The 16,002-nt window shown below is 42.5% G+C and overlaps 1 protein-coding gene across 1 annotated transcript in view; it reads left to right on the top strand.

The window, feature by feature from the left end:
- LOC109904473 (protein disulfide-isomerase A5) overlaps positions 1-13,016 on the top strand; it is a 57,338-nt gene extending 44,322 nt beyond the window's left edge. Inside the window, exons 16-17 of the mRNA XM_031797153.1 lie at positions 8,169-8,303; positions 8,476-13,016. Coding sequence (XP_031653013.1) covers positions 8,169-8,303; positions 8,476-8,547 — 207 coding nt within the window. The 3' untranslated portion in view covers positions 8,548-13,016. The remainder of the gene's footprint in view (positions 1-8,168; positions 8,304-8,475) is intronic.
- Positions 13,017-16,002: the final 2,986 nt, after the last annotated feature.

Raw genomic sequence — 16,002 nt, 5'->3', positions numbered from 1 at the left:
ATTGTGCAGTCAACAGAAGTCAGAAATGACTTTTTAATATTCACTTTGATGATCTTCATCAGAATGCACCCCCAGGAATCCCAGTTCCACAAATGTTTTATGTCCAAATAGCTTCTTGTGTTAGCGTGTTTGGTAACCAAAACTCACAAAGCGCTTTCACTAGGAGCAGACGAAATGTCAGAATTCGGTTAGTCTGATTCTATACATCGTTTGACTTGTTTCTACAATCTTTAGGATGTTTTTAACATCTTCAATAATGTTCCAACCGGAGAATTCCTTTCTTTAGACATACAATGGAACGCAAGCTAACACTTGTGAACGAGCGTCATGAGCTTTTGGCACTCTGCCAGACCACTGACTCAAGGGCCCCTATGAGCCCCTGCTTTACAGTAGAAGCCTCAAACAAGACTGACATCTAGTTGAAGCCTTAGGAAGTGCAACATGACCAACATCCCACTATCTTCAATAGGGGCTGAGTTAAATTGACCAACCTCAGATTTCCCACTTCCTGGTTAGATATTTTTCTCAGGTTTTTGCCTGCCATATGAGTTCTGTTATACTCAGACATCATTCAAACAGTTTTAAACTTCAGTGTTTTCTATCTAAATATACTAATAATATGCATGTATTAGCAACTGGGACTGAGTTTCAGGCAGTTTACTCTGGGCACCTTATTCATCCAAGCTACTCAATACTGCCCCCAGCCATAAGAATTTAGTGTTAATGAAGCATAATGGTTGCGTCACTCAATCTGACTAACCTCTTTTGGTATTTGGCTTGCGTATCTTTCATTATTCACATTGGAAATAAATCTCTTACACAGTGATTTAGTAAACCTCTGTTAAGGTAACTCTTTATTCTGGACTTAGGTGTTCATATTGTTATCAAGCAAATATTAGTTATTGTTCAGAATGATATCTGCACCCTCAGCCCAGAATGTGAATCGCTCTGCTGTGGATACGCGTGGCATTAAACGCACGCCTAGGTCCAAGAATTTGTCTTTATTCTAGATGCACATGAATCACCATCTACTAGCTCTGTGTTTATTGCCTAGATCCCAGTCACGGGGTGGGGCTGAAACAAGTCACTCTGTGTGCACTTCGTCAGACTCTCAATAACGAGCCCAGAGCAGAGCGGGTGCCTAATGCTGCTTGGCTGAAGGATCTCTTGTGTGTCAACTTGGAGTAAACACTTAGAACAGACTGACGTCTGCAGGCGGGGTGTGGTGTAGTAACCATTACTCCCACTAAGCATTTGAGGCTGTGTATCCAGGGAGGGATGGCTGGTTGGTTGCTTGGTGTTGTGGTTGGTGAGGAAGCAGGTGCTCCAATGCAACATACACAGGGGTACCTTCTCTTAACCTCTCCAGCTACTCCTCATGCACCTTCTCATCCCATCACAGCACTGCTGCAAAGCGGTGTATTTTACAGTGAATGCTACATAAGCAAACTCCTTCGTGGGCCACTCTTTTGCGTTGGCTGGTGCGTCACTGCTGGCTGTTTAAGCTGGTTTAAAAATGGCCTATACTACATATTTTTGTTTATTGACAATCTGAGCTGCGTGCGATTTAACCAGCCACGGGAAGCATGCACTCCTTTTGTTGCCTTTCTTGTAGCCTGGTTTGGGTGGATTACTTGACGAATGTACTAGCCTAATCTAAAAGCCTACTAATATATGTAGTATTAAATAAACATTCCCATGTTCAATAGCCTAGAAGAAACAAAGAAACCTAAAGTCATTTTAACCTGGTAGTAATGCATTTTCAAGAATCAAATTTCAATAATTAAACTCATTTCCTTGGAAAGTAGACTCAAACAGCATATGTTGGATAGTGCGTTTAGCAAGGCACTGCAGCTTTTCCTGGCCGATCCCCTCAAACTTGTCAGCAGCCCAATGAATCTCCATCGATTGGAGGAGTATTAGTCTACTAGTGAATTTAACCACTTTAAGATCCAGTTGCATTTGTTTCTATGAATAGAACACTGAATATAACTGTGCTGCACAGGTAGGAAACACTATTTCTTCAGAGACACAACTGAACTTCAAGAAGTTGGTCTGATGGGGATCCATGATGTCATTGGCCTCCCCCCTTTGCTTGAGGAGCAATAGAGAACAAAAGTGAAGCCCCCCCCCCCCCCACTTGTGCCATGTATTGACTTACATGATGATCCAATCATCTTAATACTTTAAGAGCCCACATTGACCCCTGATGAGCCATCAGCGGGACAATTAGTCAATATCCCTAAATTGATGTTGGTCATCTGCTATTGTCTGCTTGATAAAGCAGCGTCTAGATTTAACAGAAGACTAGGCTGTTTCCAACGTGATTCATCCATCTGGCATCTGCCCCCTAAAATTATTTTCCTTTTTATTGAATTGAGATTTATGATAGAAGCCTGGAGGTTTTTATTCTAGTTGTATAGATATTGTGCTTGGCTGCCAAATGTATAGGTGTCCACATATTTAAATTGAGGAAGTGTGATCATAATGGTTGAATGATGGCACCGGCGGGGATGGCTGCCGCCATTCATTACTTGTTTTGTACATAATGTTGCTGCTACTGTCTCTTATGACTGAAAAGAGCTTCTGGACATCAGAACTGCGATTACTCACCTCAAATTGGACAAAGAGTTTTTCTTCAATGATTCGGACGGGAGGGATACTACCGACACCTGACCAGGCCCAGATCCCTGTCATTCGCTTGAAAAACTGATTTCGTGGATAAAGATCAGGGTGCCTTGTGAGGATCAGGCGACGAGTGGCTAATTTGCCTTTGCCTTCTGCCCTGCTAGCTAACGTTCAATCGCTGGAAAATAAATGGGGCGAACTGAAAGCACGTATATCCTACCAATGGGACATAAGATATTACAGTTAATGTTTCACCGAGTCGTGGCTGAACGACGACATTAAAAACATACAGCTGGTGGGTTATACAGGATAGAACCGCAGCCTCTGGGATGACACGGGGCGGGGCCTATGCATACATGTGCATGATATCTAAGACTACTTCAGGCGGGCAAAACCTTGAATCTCATGATAAACTGTAGACCACACTATCTACCTAGAGTTTACATTTAATTTTTCGTAGCTGTCTAAATACTACCACAGACCAATGCTGGCACTAAAACTGCACTCAATGAGCTGTATACCGCCATAATCAAACAGGAAAACACTCATCCAGAGGCAGTGCTCCAAGTGGCTGGGGACTTTAATGCAGGGAAACTTGAATTCGTTTTTACCAAATTCCTATCAGCATGTTAAATGTGCAACCAGAGGGGGGGAAAAAAACTCTGGACCACCTTTACTCCACACACCGAGATGCATTAAAAGCTCTCCCTCGCCCTCCATTTGGAAAATTTGACCATAATTTTTGCTTGTAAGGAGAATATAATTAAAGCAGGAAGCACCAGTGACTCAGTCAATAAAAAAAAGTGGACAGATTAAGCAGATGTTGAGCTACAGGACTGTTAGCACACTGGCATATGTTCCGGCATTCTTCCGATGGCATTGAGGAGTACACCATATCAGTCATTGGCTTCATCAATAATGCATCGATGTTGTCATCACAGTAACTATGTACATACTCCAACCAAAAAACATTTATTACAGGCAACATCTGCACTGAGCTAAAGGCTAGAGCTGCTGCTTCTAACCCGGAAGCTTGTAAGAAATCCCGCTACGCCCTCAGACGAACCATCAAACAGGCAAAGCGTCACTACAGGACTAAGATTGAAAAGTACTACACTGCCTCCGATGCTCGTCGGATGTGGCAGGGCTTGCAAACCATTACAGATTACAAAGGGAAGCACAGCCGAAAGCTGCCCAGTGATGCGAGTCTCAGACGAGCTAAACTACTTATTTGCTCACTTCAAGGCAAGTAACACTAAAACGTGCATGAGAGGATCAGTTGTTCCGGATGACTGTGATCACGCTCTTTGCAGCCAATGTAAGACCATTAAACAGGTCAACATTCGCAAGGCTGGGCCAGAGGATTACCATGACGTGTACTCTGAGCATGCATGGGTCCTCGGGTGTGTGCTCAGTCCCCCTCCTGTACTCCCTGTTCACTCATGACTGCACGACTCCCAACGCCAAGTTTGCTAATGACACAAGTGGTAAGCCTGATCACCGACAACGATGAGACCGCCTATAGGGAGGTCAGAAACCTGACCATGTTGTGCAAGGACAACCTCTCCCTCAACGTGATCACGACAAAAGAGATTGTGGACTACAGGAAAAGGAGGACCGAGCACGCCCCCATTCTCATTGACGGGGCTGTTGTGGAACTGGTTGAGAGCTTAAAGTTCCTTGCTGTCAACATCACGCACGTGACAAATATTTGTTAATCATTATATTAGCGATCCACTGTAGACATCGCTCTTAATGAAAAGGCCCCCCATCCCGCTGACGTGAGCTGCTAAACAGCGCACTTGAGATGCATTTTTGGATGATAAAGTATTGAATTTGGAGTTTCTCATTCTTTTCTGCAGATCGTCTCGGGTTGGATGGGGAGCGTCACACAGCTATTTTCAGATCTCTCCAGAGATGTTCGTTCGGGTTCAAGTCCGGGCTCTGGCTGGGCCACTCAAGGACATTCAGACTAGTCCCGAATCCACTCCTGCGTTGTCTAGGCTTTGTGCTTAGGATCCTTGTCCTGTTGGAAGGTGAACCTTCACCCCAGTCTGAGGTTTTGAGCACTCCGGAGCAGGTTTTCATCAAGGATGGCTCTGTACTTTGCTTTGTTCTTCTTTACCTCTATCCTGACTCGTCTCCCTGCCACTGAAAAGCATATTCACACCACAATGCTGCCACCAAGATGCTTTCTCGTAGGGATGGTGCCAGGATTTCTCCAGATGTGATGCTTGGCGTTCAGGCCGACGAGTTCAATCTTGGTTCCATCAAACCAGAGAATCTTGTTTCTCATGGTCAGAGTCTTTAGGTGCCTTTTGGCAAACTCTAAGTCGGCTTTCATGTGACTTTTGCTGAGGATTGGCTTCCGTCTGGCCACTATACCATAAAGGCCTGATGGGTGGAGTGCTGCAGTGATGGTTGTCCTTCTGGAAGCTTCTACCATCTCCACATAGGATCTCTGGAGCTTTGTCAGTGACCATCGGGTTCTTGTTCACCTCCCTGACCATGGCCCTTCTCCCCCAATTGCTCAGTTTGGCCAGGCGGCCACCTCTAGGAAGAGTCTTGGTGGTTCTAAACTTCTTCCATTTAAGAATGAAGGCCGCTGTGTTCTTGGACCTTCAATGCTGCAGTCATTTTTTTGTTACAATTCCCCAGCTCTGTGCCTCGACACAATCCTGTCTCGGAGCTCTACGGACAATTCCTTCCAAATCATGTCCAATCAATTGACTTTACCACAGATGGACTCCAGTCAATTTGTAGAAACATCTCAAGGATGATCAATGGAAACATTGATCATCCTTTTTGCAAAAACTGTCCTACCTATTGCAAGTCAGAATGATTTCAACTTGTCAAATTAGTTCAGCCTCAGCTAAACTAATGTTCAACATATTGGTCCTCAGGAGACGGCTGGTGATTACTTAATGGTGACAAGCGCAATGTGCTGCGTTGTCTTTGAGAGGCTGTCTATGTCCCAAATGGCACCACTATTCCCTGTGTAGTGCACCACTTTTGGCCAAAAGTAGTGGACTGCATAGGGAATAGGGTGCCATTTGATCTATCCAAAAAGACAAGCGGAGGGGAAGGGGTGCACTGTATCAGATGGTATTTACGACTGTCCTGTTTCTTTCTGGCTGCGACAGCCAAGACGCATCTCTTGTCGTTTTCAAGTAGGAGTGATTGCTTTATGGTCTAGCCTGATGGGGATGTGGTCTAGCTTGATAGGAGTGTAGCAGTAATTTTTCTTAAAGGAAAATAATGTAGATGGGTCCTCACCCTGAAAGTAGTCTATGGGCCATAAACTGTAGTCAACAGTTTTTATTTTATTTTAAAAAAGCTAATGTTCATGTGTGGCCAAATCATGCGTTCTGGTGTAGTAGCCTATTTTGAATTATTTTGTTTCTGTATAGACCGGAGTAGGCTAATTAGGCTATCATTTTGGAAATGTAATTAAATGCACTTTAGGGAAAGCTTAGCTTCCCCTAACCTTATTGACAAGCCTATGCTCCCATGCATGCGGAAGCTTTTATTACTCACATTCTTACACACACGGCACGGCCTCGACTCTAATAGCCTACAGCTGCTCGCTCTGTGCCCTTCTCTCTCCCTTTTTTGTAATGGCTCTGGGTTTGATAAAATAGTACAATTTTTTTTTTTTCTGCTGCTTCCCGCTCTCGGATCAGACCGATTTTTGTCCTGGACCCAATATTTATGCATATTGGGTCCAGGGCTGCCCTGTCATTTCGGAACGGGAGCTTTAACTACCATCACCATTTGTCCTCATTAAGATTATTCAAATTCAACACTGATTACCAGGTAGGGCTGGGCAGTATACCTTATTTTACTATATACTGGTATTGATGCACAAACTGGTTTGAGTTTTTACTTTACCTTTTAATGGTATTTGAATGTTTGCTTTAAATGATATGCCGTGTGTAACCTCCATTTTTACAGTTTACTCCTACTTGAGTCGTCTCTCTCCCTGCCACTTTCCACATAGACCTACCCAGGCTTAAGGATTGCATCAGTTGTTGCTCAACCACAAGACACTTGCATTTAGCCTGCATGGTCGATGCAGCACTTAATGTGTTGCCACCGTAGGGTCACACTACTCATAAAGCAAATGTAAAAACATTACATTCTATTTTGGCTTTATTGCCCAGCCCTAGTAGCAAGTTTGTTAGGCTACCAGTCGGCCGCATTTTTTTTTGTATAGTTTTGTTGGGATTACCGTGACAGGGAATTTGGCTGCGGTCGTGACTGCCGGTGTGGCTGTAATACGTCACTGCAACAGCTAGTCCAGACTGAGGAGAAATCCACGCACTATGCTGGTCAGCCAGATCTGAACACAATCCGACCACAACCGGACTTTAGTGCGTTTTTAGACCTGTCTTTTCATATTCTGATATCAGAAGTCGCATGTAAGTTTAGACACAGCCAGAGAGGGAGGAACTAGCCAAACTGAATTGCAAACTCATTTAGCAAGCTTAATTCTGTAATTTTAATTCCATTGTGCATTGATTTAGAATTCTCCCACTTGTTACACATGGAGCCTCTGACTAGTGACTCTGACCGACAATAACAAGCTACGTGTGAATGTGTCTAGGCTACTAGTGCATCTTTTCTATAGTGTGCACTCAAACTGGCATAACTGTTTTAATGAGAGACCATTACATTCAAATTCTTTGTCACAGATCATTTCATAAAATGTTAGATAAAGCCTGGAACATATATGCCGGGAAGCAGGTGCAGAAGTAACACCTGTTGTATTCGGTGCATGTGACAAATAAAATTTGATTTGAGAAGTGGAGTTTAATAATGAACCAATACAGATGAACAAACATGAAGCGTTCTGAACGTGAGAGAAAACAAGGACTAATACTACTAATGACTAATACTACTGAGAACCAAATAAATGGAGAGTAATCAAGGTGAAGTCCAGGTGTGCTTAATTTAGGTTGCCAGGACCGGTGGTTAGTAGACCGGTGATGTCGAGTGCCGGAGGGAGGAAGCAGGAGTATGCGTGACAAAGCATCTTTTTTATTATGACATTTTTTTCTCAAATGAATACTCTCCCAAGTAATCGAATTTTAACGTATGTTCAGATATTTTAATAACTGTGCCGTGATAACTGCATAACTTATTTGTTTTAGTTCCGAACAGACAAGGCAGTTTCATCACTATGGAATCCAGCTTTAAACAGCCACTACAAACTTGCACCACAGCTAGTTCAAAATCAATGGGAGGGATAGGGGCAACTGAGCAGGTGAGGTTCATCTAACTGGGAACCTGGCAGGCTCAGTTTGGGAATGTGGAGGGAATCAATGTGGCTGCAGAACAGCTCAGTGCCAAAGTAGCCTTGTTGAAAGTATATACTTAATGTCTACTTGTCGTGCATAACTTTACAGTTTTCTGCAACATGCACACATTTGGTTCGTATGTAGCTGACCATTTTGGAAGTTGTGGTTGCTGTTACATATTGCTTTCTGTGTATGACCATATCATGTTGACGCTAAGCTTCTACCTGCTTTATACCCCAGATAGCCTATGTTGCCGTAGACTGCACTAAAGGACAGAACCAGGAGCTGTGCAAGCAGGAGAGTGTGGAAGGCTACCCCACCTTCAACTACTACAACTACGGCAAGTTTGCAGAAAAATACAACGGAGACCGAGGGGTAAGCGACACTGCTCTTTAGTCTTAGTGCCCTATTAAGAGTGAATGTTCATTTATGCACTGTATCCTTGTTACCTTTGAAGATCATCTCTCACTATGTACTGTATTTACACCATTAACCTATACTAAGTTATTACATTTATCACAGGCCTCTTCTCTCTTCCTCTCCCTAGGAGGCAGGATTTATAGGTTTCATGCGCAGCCTGCGGGGGCGGGACCAGGGCAAGAGGAAAGAGGAGCTTTAAGGCAGGGCGTGGAGAGGGGGAGGAGCCTGTCGTTGCACTGTGACCGTGGCAGGGGCCTCTTAGCACTGACATCACGTGATGTCGTCATGACGTGAAATCACGGGGCGGAGACTTGAGAACCTCAGAGTTTCAGGGGAGATGCTATATGAACACGCCGGGTACCTAAATTGATGACATGTTGCGCAGCTGGGAGACCCATGGATTCTGTTCAGTCAGTCATCCTGATGAGCCTGTCCCAGCTAGCTAGTTCATGCAGGAAACAGCAGTATGGCACTAGTTTTTTAAAGTTTTTTTTACAGAAAGTGATGTCTAATTCAATGGGCGAGGGAGAAATAACTTGTAGTATTGGTCACCATCTGGATGTTACCATGACATGCCTATTAGCTAACGTAATGACAAGCCTGTGTGAATGACCAGTGCAACGATGTCGGTGCTTCCCACTGAGCAGCATTTGCTTCACCGGCAGCTGTATCAGCTAATGTAGCCAATTTGTTCCATCCCACTTGAGTAGGATAGCAGCCTACACGAGAAATAACTTGTAATATTGGTAGCAGAGACTGGAACCAAAATAATTTAGGTCTGAACAGATCTACTTTTTTTTTCATTTTATTCCACTGTTCCGACCAGCAAAAGAAAGTTCTGAACTGTTTCGAACCCCAAAAAAGTAGAGGTTTATCGTTTTTTTTACATTTAGCTCAGCATTAAGTTACTTCACCAATGGATAAAGCAGTATGGTGCAGGCAAGCTATGTACATGCTTTGGACAAAGTGTAGTGTGGAGTGACATGAGACTGAATTTTTGCAGGTGAGGAGAGTGCTGAGCATCATACCTACGGAGGAGTGGCTTCTATGAAGGATCTCTGAAAGTCTTTGAACTTTAGAGTTGGCTTAACTAACGTTGGACCAGAGCTAGCCCTTGATCATGACTCTCAGTTCCATTCCACATAATGCCGTCTAGAGTTTGAGAGCTAGACCAGACCTAGCTAACAAGCTGTGTGTGCAGAGCGGCACCAGAAGTAAAATTAAAACACATTTTTGTAGTTAATAAATGCCAAACATGGTAAGAATGATAGTTAAGTAGCATTGAAAAAGTGAATCCATTCTCATTTAAATGTCTCTCCCTAATTTCTGAATCATGCCTGTAACATCAGTAGGCTGCAGTAAACGATGCATTTTTTGGAGGGAAACACTGTCTGAGTGACAGTGAGGGCTTTGCATAGGTGCTTTGTTAAAAAAAAAATACATTTTTTTTTTTTATGGGACTGGACAAAAATGCATGGAGCGTAAAATACCATTAACCGGTTCCCATACTTTTTTTAAATAACGGTTCTGTTACGGAACAGTACACCACTTTCATTCTCAGTTCTGTTCCTCCATGTTTTTTTGTTGTCCTTTTCAGGTTTTCGGTTCTGTTCCATGAACCGGTTCCATCCCCTAATTGGTAGTAACCATCTGGATGTCACCATGATAGTCTACTGCTCAATGGGGAGTTTGCGCTGCAAGCCTGCAACACCACCACACGAGCCACAGTGTTGACTTCGCTCCTGCTTGCTGAGCACCTCTGTCCTACAGTCAGGAGAGGGGAAATAACTAGATAGCTGTCATCTTGTTCTGATATCAGTTGCACATTTATTGTAGTGATCACAGAAAATGTACAATTACGGCATTATCTACATTGTTACCCCGATTTTAAAAACAGAATTACTTTGATTAAAAACAGTGATTCTGAACTCTCCCAAGTTTCAAATTCTCGTTGAAGGTTCTAGACGCAAGCATAAACTAGTTAGCTGGGGAGGGCTCACTAGTATGACTGACTGAACTGAATCCATTCGTCGACACTCAACTCTCGTTGCACCACATGTCATACATTTTGGGCACCAGGCGTGTCCATATAGCCTCTCTCAGAACTCAGCAATTTTTTATCGAACATGTTTGTAATGCCAGTGGCCACTTTCTTTTTTTAAATATTTTGATGGAATGATTAAAAAAAATCAAACAGAACCAGAAAGAAATCAGCAGGAACATTTTGCCCAAATACTGTGACTGCAATTGTGGAAAGCTACACCTTACTGCAGGGTATCCCAAACTCAGTCATCGGGACTCCAAGGTGTGCATGTTTTTGTTTATTTGCCCTAGCACTACACAGCTGATTCAAATAATCAACCAATCAGGCTTTGATCTTTTGAATCAGCTGTGTAGTTTAGTGCAGAAAACTAAGTGCACACTTTGGGGTCCCAAGGACCGAGTTTGGGAAACACTGCCTTACTGTATCTATGCAATACCAGACTCTCCCTTCCCACTCCTGAGAATCTGTGATTTGGTGGGCTAGCTGAGCTGTGGTTGTGTTGCATGTGCCACCTTCAGCCAGCTACAAGGATCACTACACTACTGTCCTATCACCTCGGTTTGTTGCCCTGAAGAGGAATACGATCTTCCAATATTACGGTTTCAATATTTTTGTACAGACCGGTCTCATGTTAGGTCTTGGTTTCTTTCAGGAGGACAATGATCTATTAGTTCAACTGTGGCCTTAAATATATGTACAGAAGTTAATCACTCACCTCTGAGTCAGAAGGATAGTTGTGAATGATTATAGGCTCTTAAACATAGCAAAGCTCTTGTAGTGGTGCTTTGAGGCCTGGTGCTTCCATTCTGCCATGTTGCCAAGTCAACCATGGGACAAGTAAATCAAATCTGACAGGAACATAAAGTGCCAAAAATAAATTTGAATTATTGTTACTGTACATTTCATTTCCAGACAATGATTTACAGAAGCCTCCTGTTGTAGTGATATGCCTAGTATTACCGCTTTACAATAGTCCTGCATTACTCTAGTGTATTCTGTCAAAGGCTTTAGAAAAGCTATGGACCAAATATGGTCGTTAATGTGCCGTCTCCTATTGAACATGACTTTTTTTTGCTCCATCCTTAAAAAATGTTCAGGAACAAGACACTGTCCCAGTCCATCCCTTCCACCTTTTGTCTGGGTAGCAGTCAGAACCATTCAACTCAATATCAGTAGGCATATGGGAATATGAATAGATTCAAACAATTTTTTTTCCATTCTTGGGACTGATTTAGACCTGGGACAGCAGGTGGGGGCAATTCATTATCCGTTAGAACCGAACCAGCAGAAGCTGGACCTCGTAGGATAAAATTCCATGATCCACGAGCAGATTGCCTCTGTATGACTGTCTCTGTACCCTGGTCTGGGAAATATTATCCCTTGCACATCCAACTGGATGACTTCAGATTTCACAATAGCGCAGAGATGTGAGAAAGTCGACGGACCCCCTTAACACTCGGCACTATCATCAATACTGGAGCCATTACCATTACCTTTGTGGCAACTTTAATGCTGTGTTTTCAACTCCCCTGCTTAGGCTGCTATAAATATTTAAAGGCCTATCTTTAGCTGAACTTGTGTTTCAATATTCAGGAGTTTGGCTCCTTTCATTATTGAATAAGGTTCTCAGGATAGCAAAAACACAATTAAAGGGAACTAGCTTGTTTGTATTGCAGTTGAATGGTTTTGAGTTCTAGAATTGCCAAATTAAAATACCTGTTTACATTTGTCTTGTTTGAAAAATAAAATTTTTAGAGATTAAAATGGTCAGGAAGTATTAAATAAAACATTTGGTACACACACACTCCCTGAGCTTGGCAGTATCATTGATACCGGATCATTATCTTTGTGGCAACATTAATGCTGTGTGTTTTCAACTCATCTGCTTAAGCCACCATAAATATTTAAAGGCCTATCTGTAGCTGAACTTGTATTATTCAGGAGTTTGGGTCCTTTCATTATTAAGGTTCTCAGGGATAGTGAAAACAAAGGGAACTAGCTTGTTTGCATTGCAGTTGGAGGGTTTTGTGCTCTAGTCGCCACATTTAAAAGAACTGTTTACATTTGTCTTGTATGAAAAATGAAATGTATAGATTAAAATGGTCATTTACATTTCCTGTGCTGAATCATGGCAGGAAGTATAATCTTTTTTTTTTTTAAACATGGTCCATATAGGGGTTAATGAACTAATACATTGTTTGGTATTCTAAATGGGCTACTTCCAAATTAGGTCAGTCTGGAATGACTGCTGACTGACAGAACAATATCTCCATTTAATGTTACCATTACATTTCTGCAACATGCAAAATTAACTGCATCAGAGTGTTGGTATACTGCTTTACTGCTGTTTTAGATGTTCTGTTTATTTTTCTGTTGATCATTTTCTTTTTCTCCTTTCACTTGTTTCTTCACATGGCCTCAGTTCTAGCAAATGGTTGAAGACATTTATAAAGACAACCTTTGTCTTATCCCAAAGCACTTCGTATTGTGTGTAACCTGTCACACCTATGCCAAGAAGTCATTGTTGCAATTTGTTGATTTTCTGTGCCCAGCCATATGTACAGTTTTGCACCTTTTGAATAAGGACTTTGCAAAAAAATTAAAACTCAAACATTTCCAAGACATGTTCTCGATGGCCTTTCTCATTCTCGCTTTATTGTCAATCTCTTAATTTTCATTATAATGCAATAGCGACGTATTTGTTTACTTATAGATTATTTGAAACTGAGCCAATAAACTGAGTGAAGAATACCATGTAGCATAAAATCAGAGCCAAAGATGGTGAGAGCTTGGGATTTTGTGTGTCCAACCTTTGTTCCAGTATGTTCAACCTATGTCCTGTGAGCTCCTACATACCGATTGCAGCTGAGCTCTTTTGTTTAGTTACTTAACTTAGCCAGAGCATGGGTGTCCAAAGTAGGCAAAAAAACATCCTGTCACTGTCAACTGTTGATTTTCAGCATACTTAACATGTAAATATTTGTATTTGGGGCGAAAGGGTAGCCTAGTGGTTAGAGCGTTGGACTAGTAACCAGAAGGTTGCAAGTTCAAACCCCCGAGCTGACAAGGTACAAATCTGTTGTTCTGCCCCTGAACAGGCAGTTAACCCACTGTTCCTAGGCCGTCATTGAAAATAAGAACTTGTTCTTAACTGACTTGCCTAATTAAGTAAAGGTAAAAATAATATAAATTCTCATAAGATTCAACAACTGACAAACTGAACAAGTTCCACAGACATGTGACTAACAAATGGAATAATGTGTCCCTGAACAAAGAGGCTCAAAAGTAACAGTCAGTATCTGGTGTGGCCACCAGCTGCATTAAATACTGCAATGTGAGGTGTTACCCCACTCTTCCACCAACGCACCTGCAAGTTCCCGGACATTTCTGGGGGGAATGGCCCTAGCCCTCACCCGCCGATCCAACAGGTCCCGGTGTAACGCTCGTTCCTTCGATAAACGCAAATCCGACCATCACCCCTGGTGAGACAAAACCATGACTCGTCAGTGAAGAGCACTTTTACCAGTCCTGTCTGGTCCAGTAACTGTGGGTTTGTGTCCATAGGCGACATTGCCGGTGATGTCTGGTGAGGACCTGCCTTACAACAGGCCTACAAGCCCCCAGTCTAGGCTCTCTCAGCCTATTGTAGACAGTCTGAGCACTGATGGAGGGATTGTGCATTCCTGGTGTAACTCGGGCAGTTGTTGCCATCCTGTACCTGTCCCGCAGGTGTGATGTTCGGATGTACCGATCCTGTGCAGGTGTTGGATGTGGTATGCCACTGTGAGGACGATCAGCTGTCCGTCCTGTCTCCCTGTAGCGCTGTCTTAAGTGTCTCACAGTATGGACGTTGCAATTCATTGCCCTGGCCAGATCTGCAGTCCTCATACCGCCTTGCAGCATGCCTAAGGCATGTTCACGTAGATGGGCTGGGACCCTGGGCATCTTTCTTTTTGTGTTTTGCGCAATACCCTAGATGCAGTTGCACCCCTAAAAACAAAATATTTCTCATAAACTAGCTCCCTGGTATACAGAAAATACCCGAGCTCTGAAGCAAGCTTCCAGAAAATTGGAACGGAAATGGCACCACACCAAACTGGAAGTTTTCCGACTAGCTTGGAAAGACCGTACCGTGCAGTATCAAAGAGCCCTTACTGCTTCTCGATCATCCTATTTTTCCAACTTGAGGAAAATAAGAACAATCCTAAATTTAGTTTTGATACTGTCGCAAAGCTAACTAAAAAGCAGCATTCCCCAAGTGAGGATGGCTTTCACGTCAGCAGTAATAAATCCATGAACTTCTTTGAGGAAAAGATCATGATTATTAGAAAGCAAATTACGGACTCTTTAAATCTGCGTATTCCTTCAAAGCTCAGTTGTCCTGAGTCTGCACAACTGCCAGGACCTAGGATCAAGAGAGACAAGTGTTTTAGTACTGTATCTCTTGACACAATGATGAAAATAATCATTGCCTCTAAAACTTCAAGCTGCATACTGGACCCTAATTCCAACTAAACTACTGAAAGAGCTGCTTCCTGTGCTTGGCCCTCCTATGTTGAACATAAATGTCTCTCCACCGGATGTGTACCAAGTGGCAGTAATAAAGCCTCTTGAAAAAGCCAAACCTTGACCCAGAAAATATAAACTATCGGCCTATATCGAATCTTCCATTCCTCTCAAATTTTAGAAAAGGCTGTTGCGCAGCAACTCGCTGCCTTCCTGAAGACAAACAATGTATATGAAATGCTTCAGTCTGGGTTTAGATCCCATCATAGCACTAAGACTGCACTTGTGAAGGTGGTAAATTACCTTTTAATGGCATCAGACCGAGGCTCTGCATCTGTCCTTGTGCTCCTAGACCTTTAGAGCTGCTTTTGATACCATCGATCACCGCATTCTTTTGGAGAGATTGGAAACCCAAATTGGTCTACACGGACAAGTTCTGGCCTGGTTTAGATCTTATCTGTCAGAAAGATATCAGTTTGTCTCTGAATGGTTTGTCCTCTGACAAATCAACTAAATTTCAGTGTTCCTCAAGGTTCTGTTTTAGGACCACTATATTTTACCTCTTGGATGTCATTCGAAAACATAATGTTAACTTTCACTGCTATGCGAATGACACAGCTGTACATTTCAATGAAACATGGTGAAGCCCCAAAATTGCCCTCGCTAGAAGCCTGTGTTTTAGACAGAAGGAAGTGGATGACTTTCTACTTTTTAAACTCCGACAAAACAGATGCTTGTTCTAGGTCCCAAGAAACAGATCTTCTGTTGAATCTGACAATTTATCTTAATGGTTGTACAGCTGTCTCAAATAAAACTGAAGGACCTCTGTGTTACTCTGAACCCTGATCTCTCTTTTGACGAACATATCAAGACTGTTTCAACGACAGCTTTTTTCATCTACGTAACATTGCAAAAATCAAACTTTCTGTTAAAAAATGATGCAGAAAAATTAATCAATGCTTTTGTTACTTCTAGGTTAACTACTGCAATGTTCTACTTTCCGGCTACCCAGATAAAGCACTAAATAAACTTCAGTTAGTGCTAAATACGTCTGCTAGAATCCTGACTAGAACCAAAAAAATGTATCATATTACTCCAGTGCTA

The sequence above is a fragment of the Oncorhynchus kisutch genome, linkage group LG2 (genome assembly GCF_002021735.2).
Source record: "Oncorhynchus kisutch isolate 150728-3 linkage group LG2, Okis_V2, whole genome shotgun sequence".
Lineage (NCBI taxonomy): Eukaryota > Metazoa > Chordata > Actinopteri > Salmoniformes > Salmonidae > Oncorhynchus > Oncorhynchus kisutch.
Note: the sequence above shows the minus strand (reverse complement) of the source record. Positions and strands in the feature narration are given on the sequence as shown.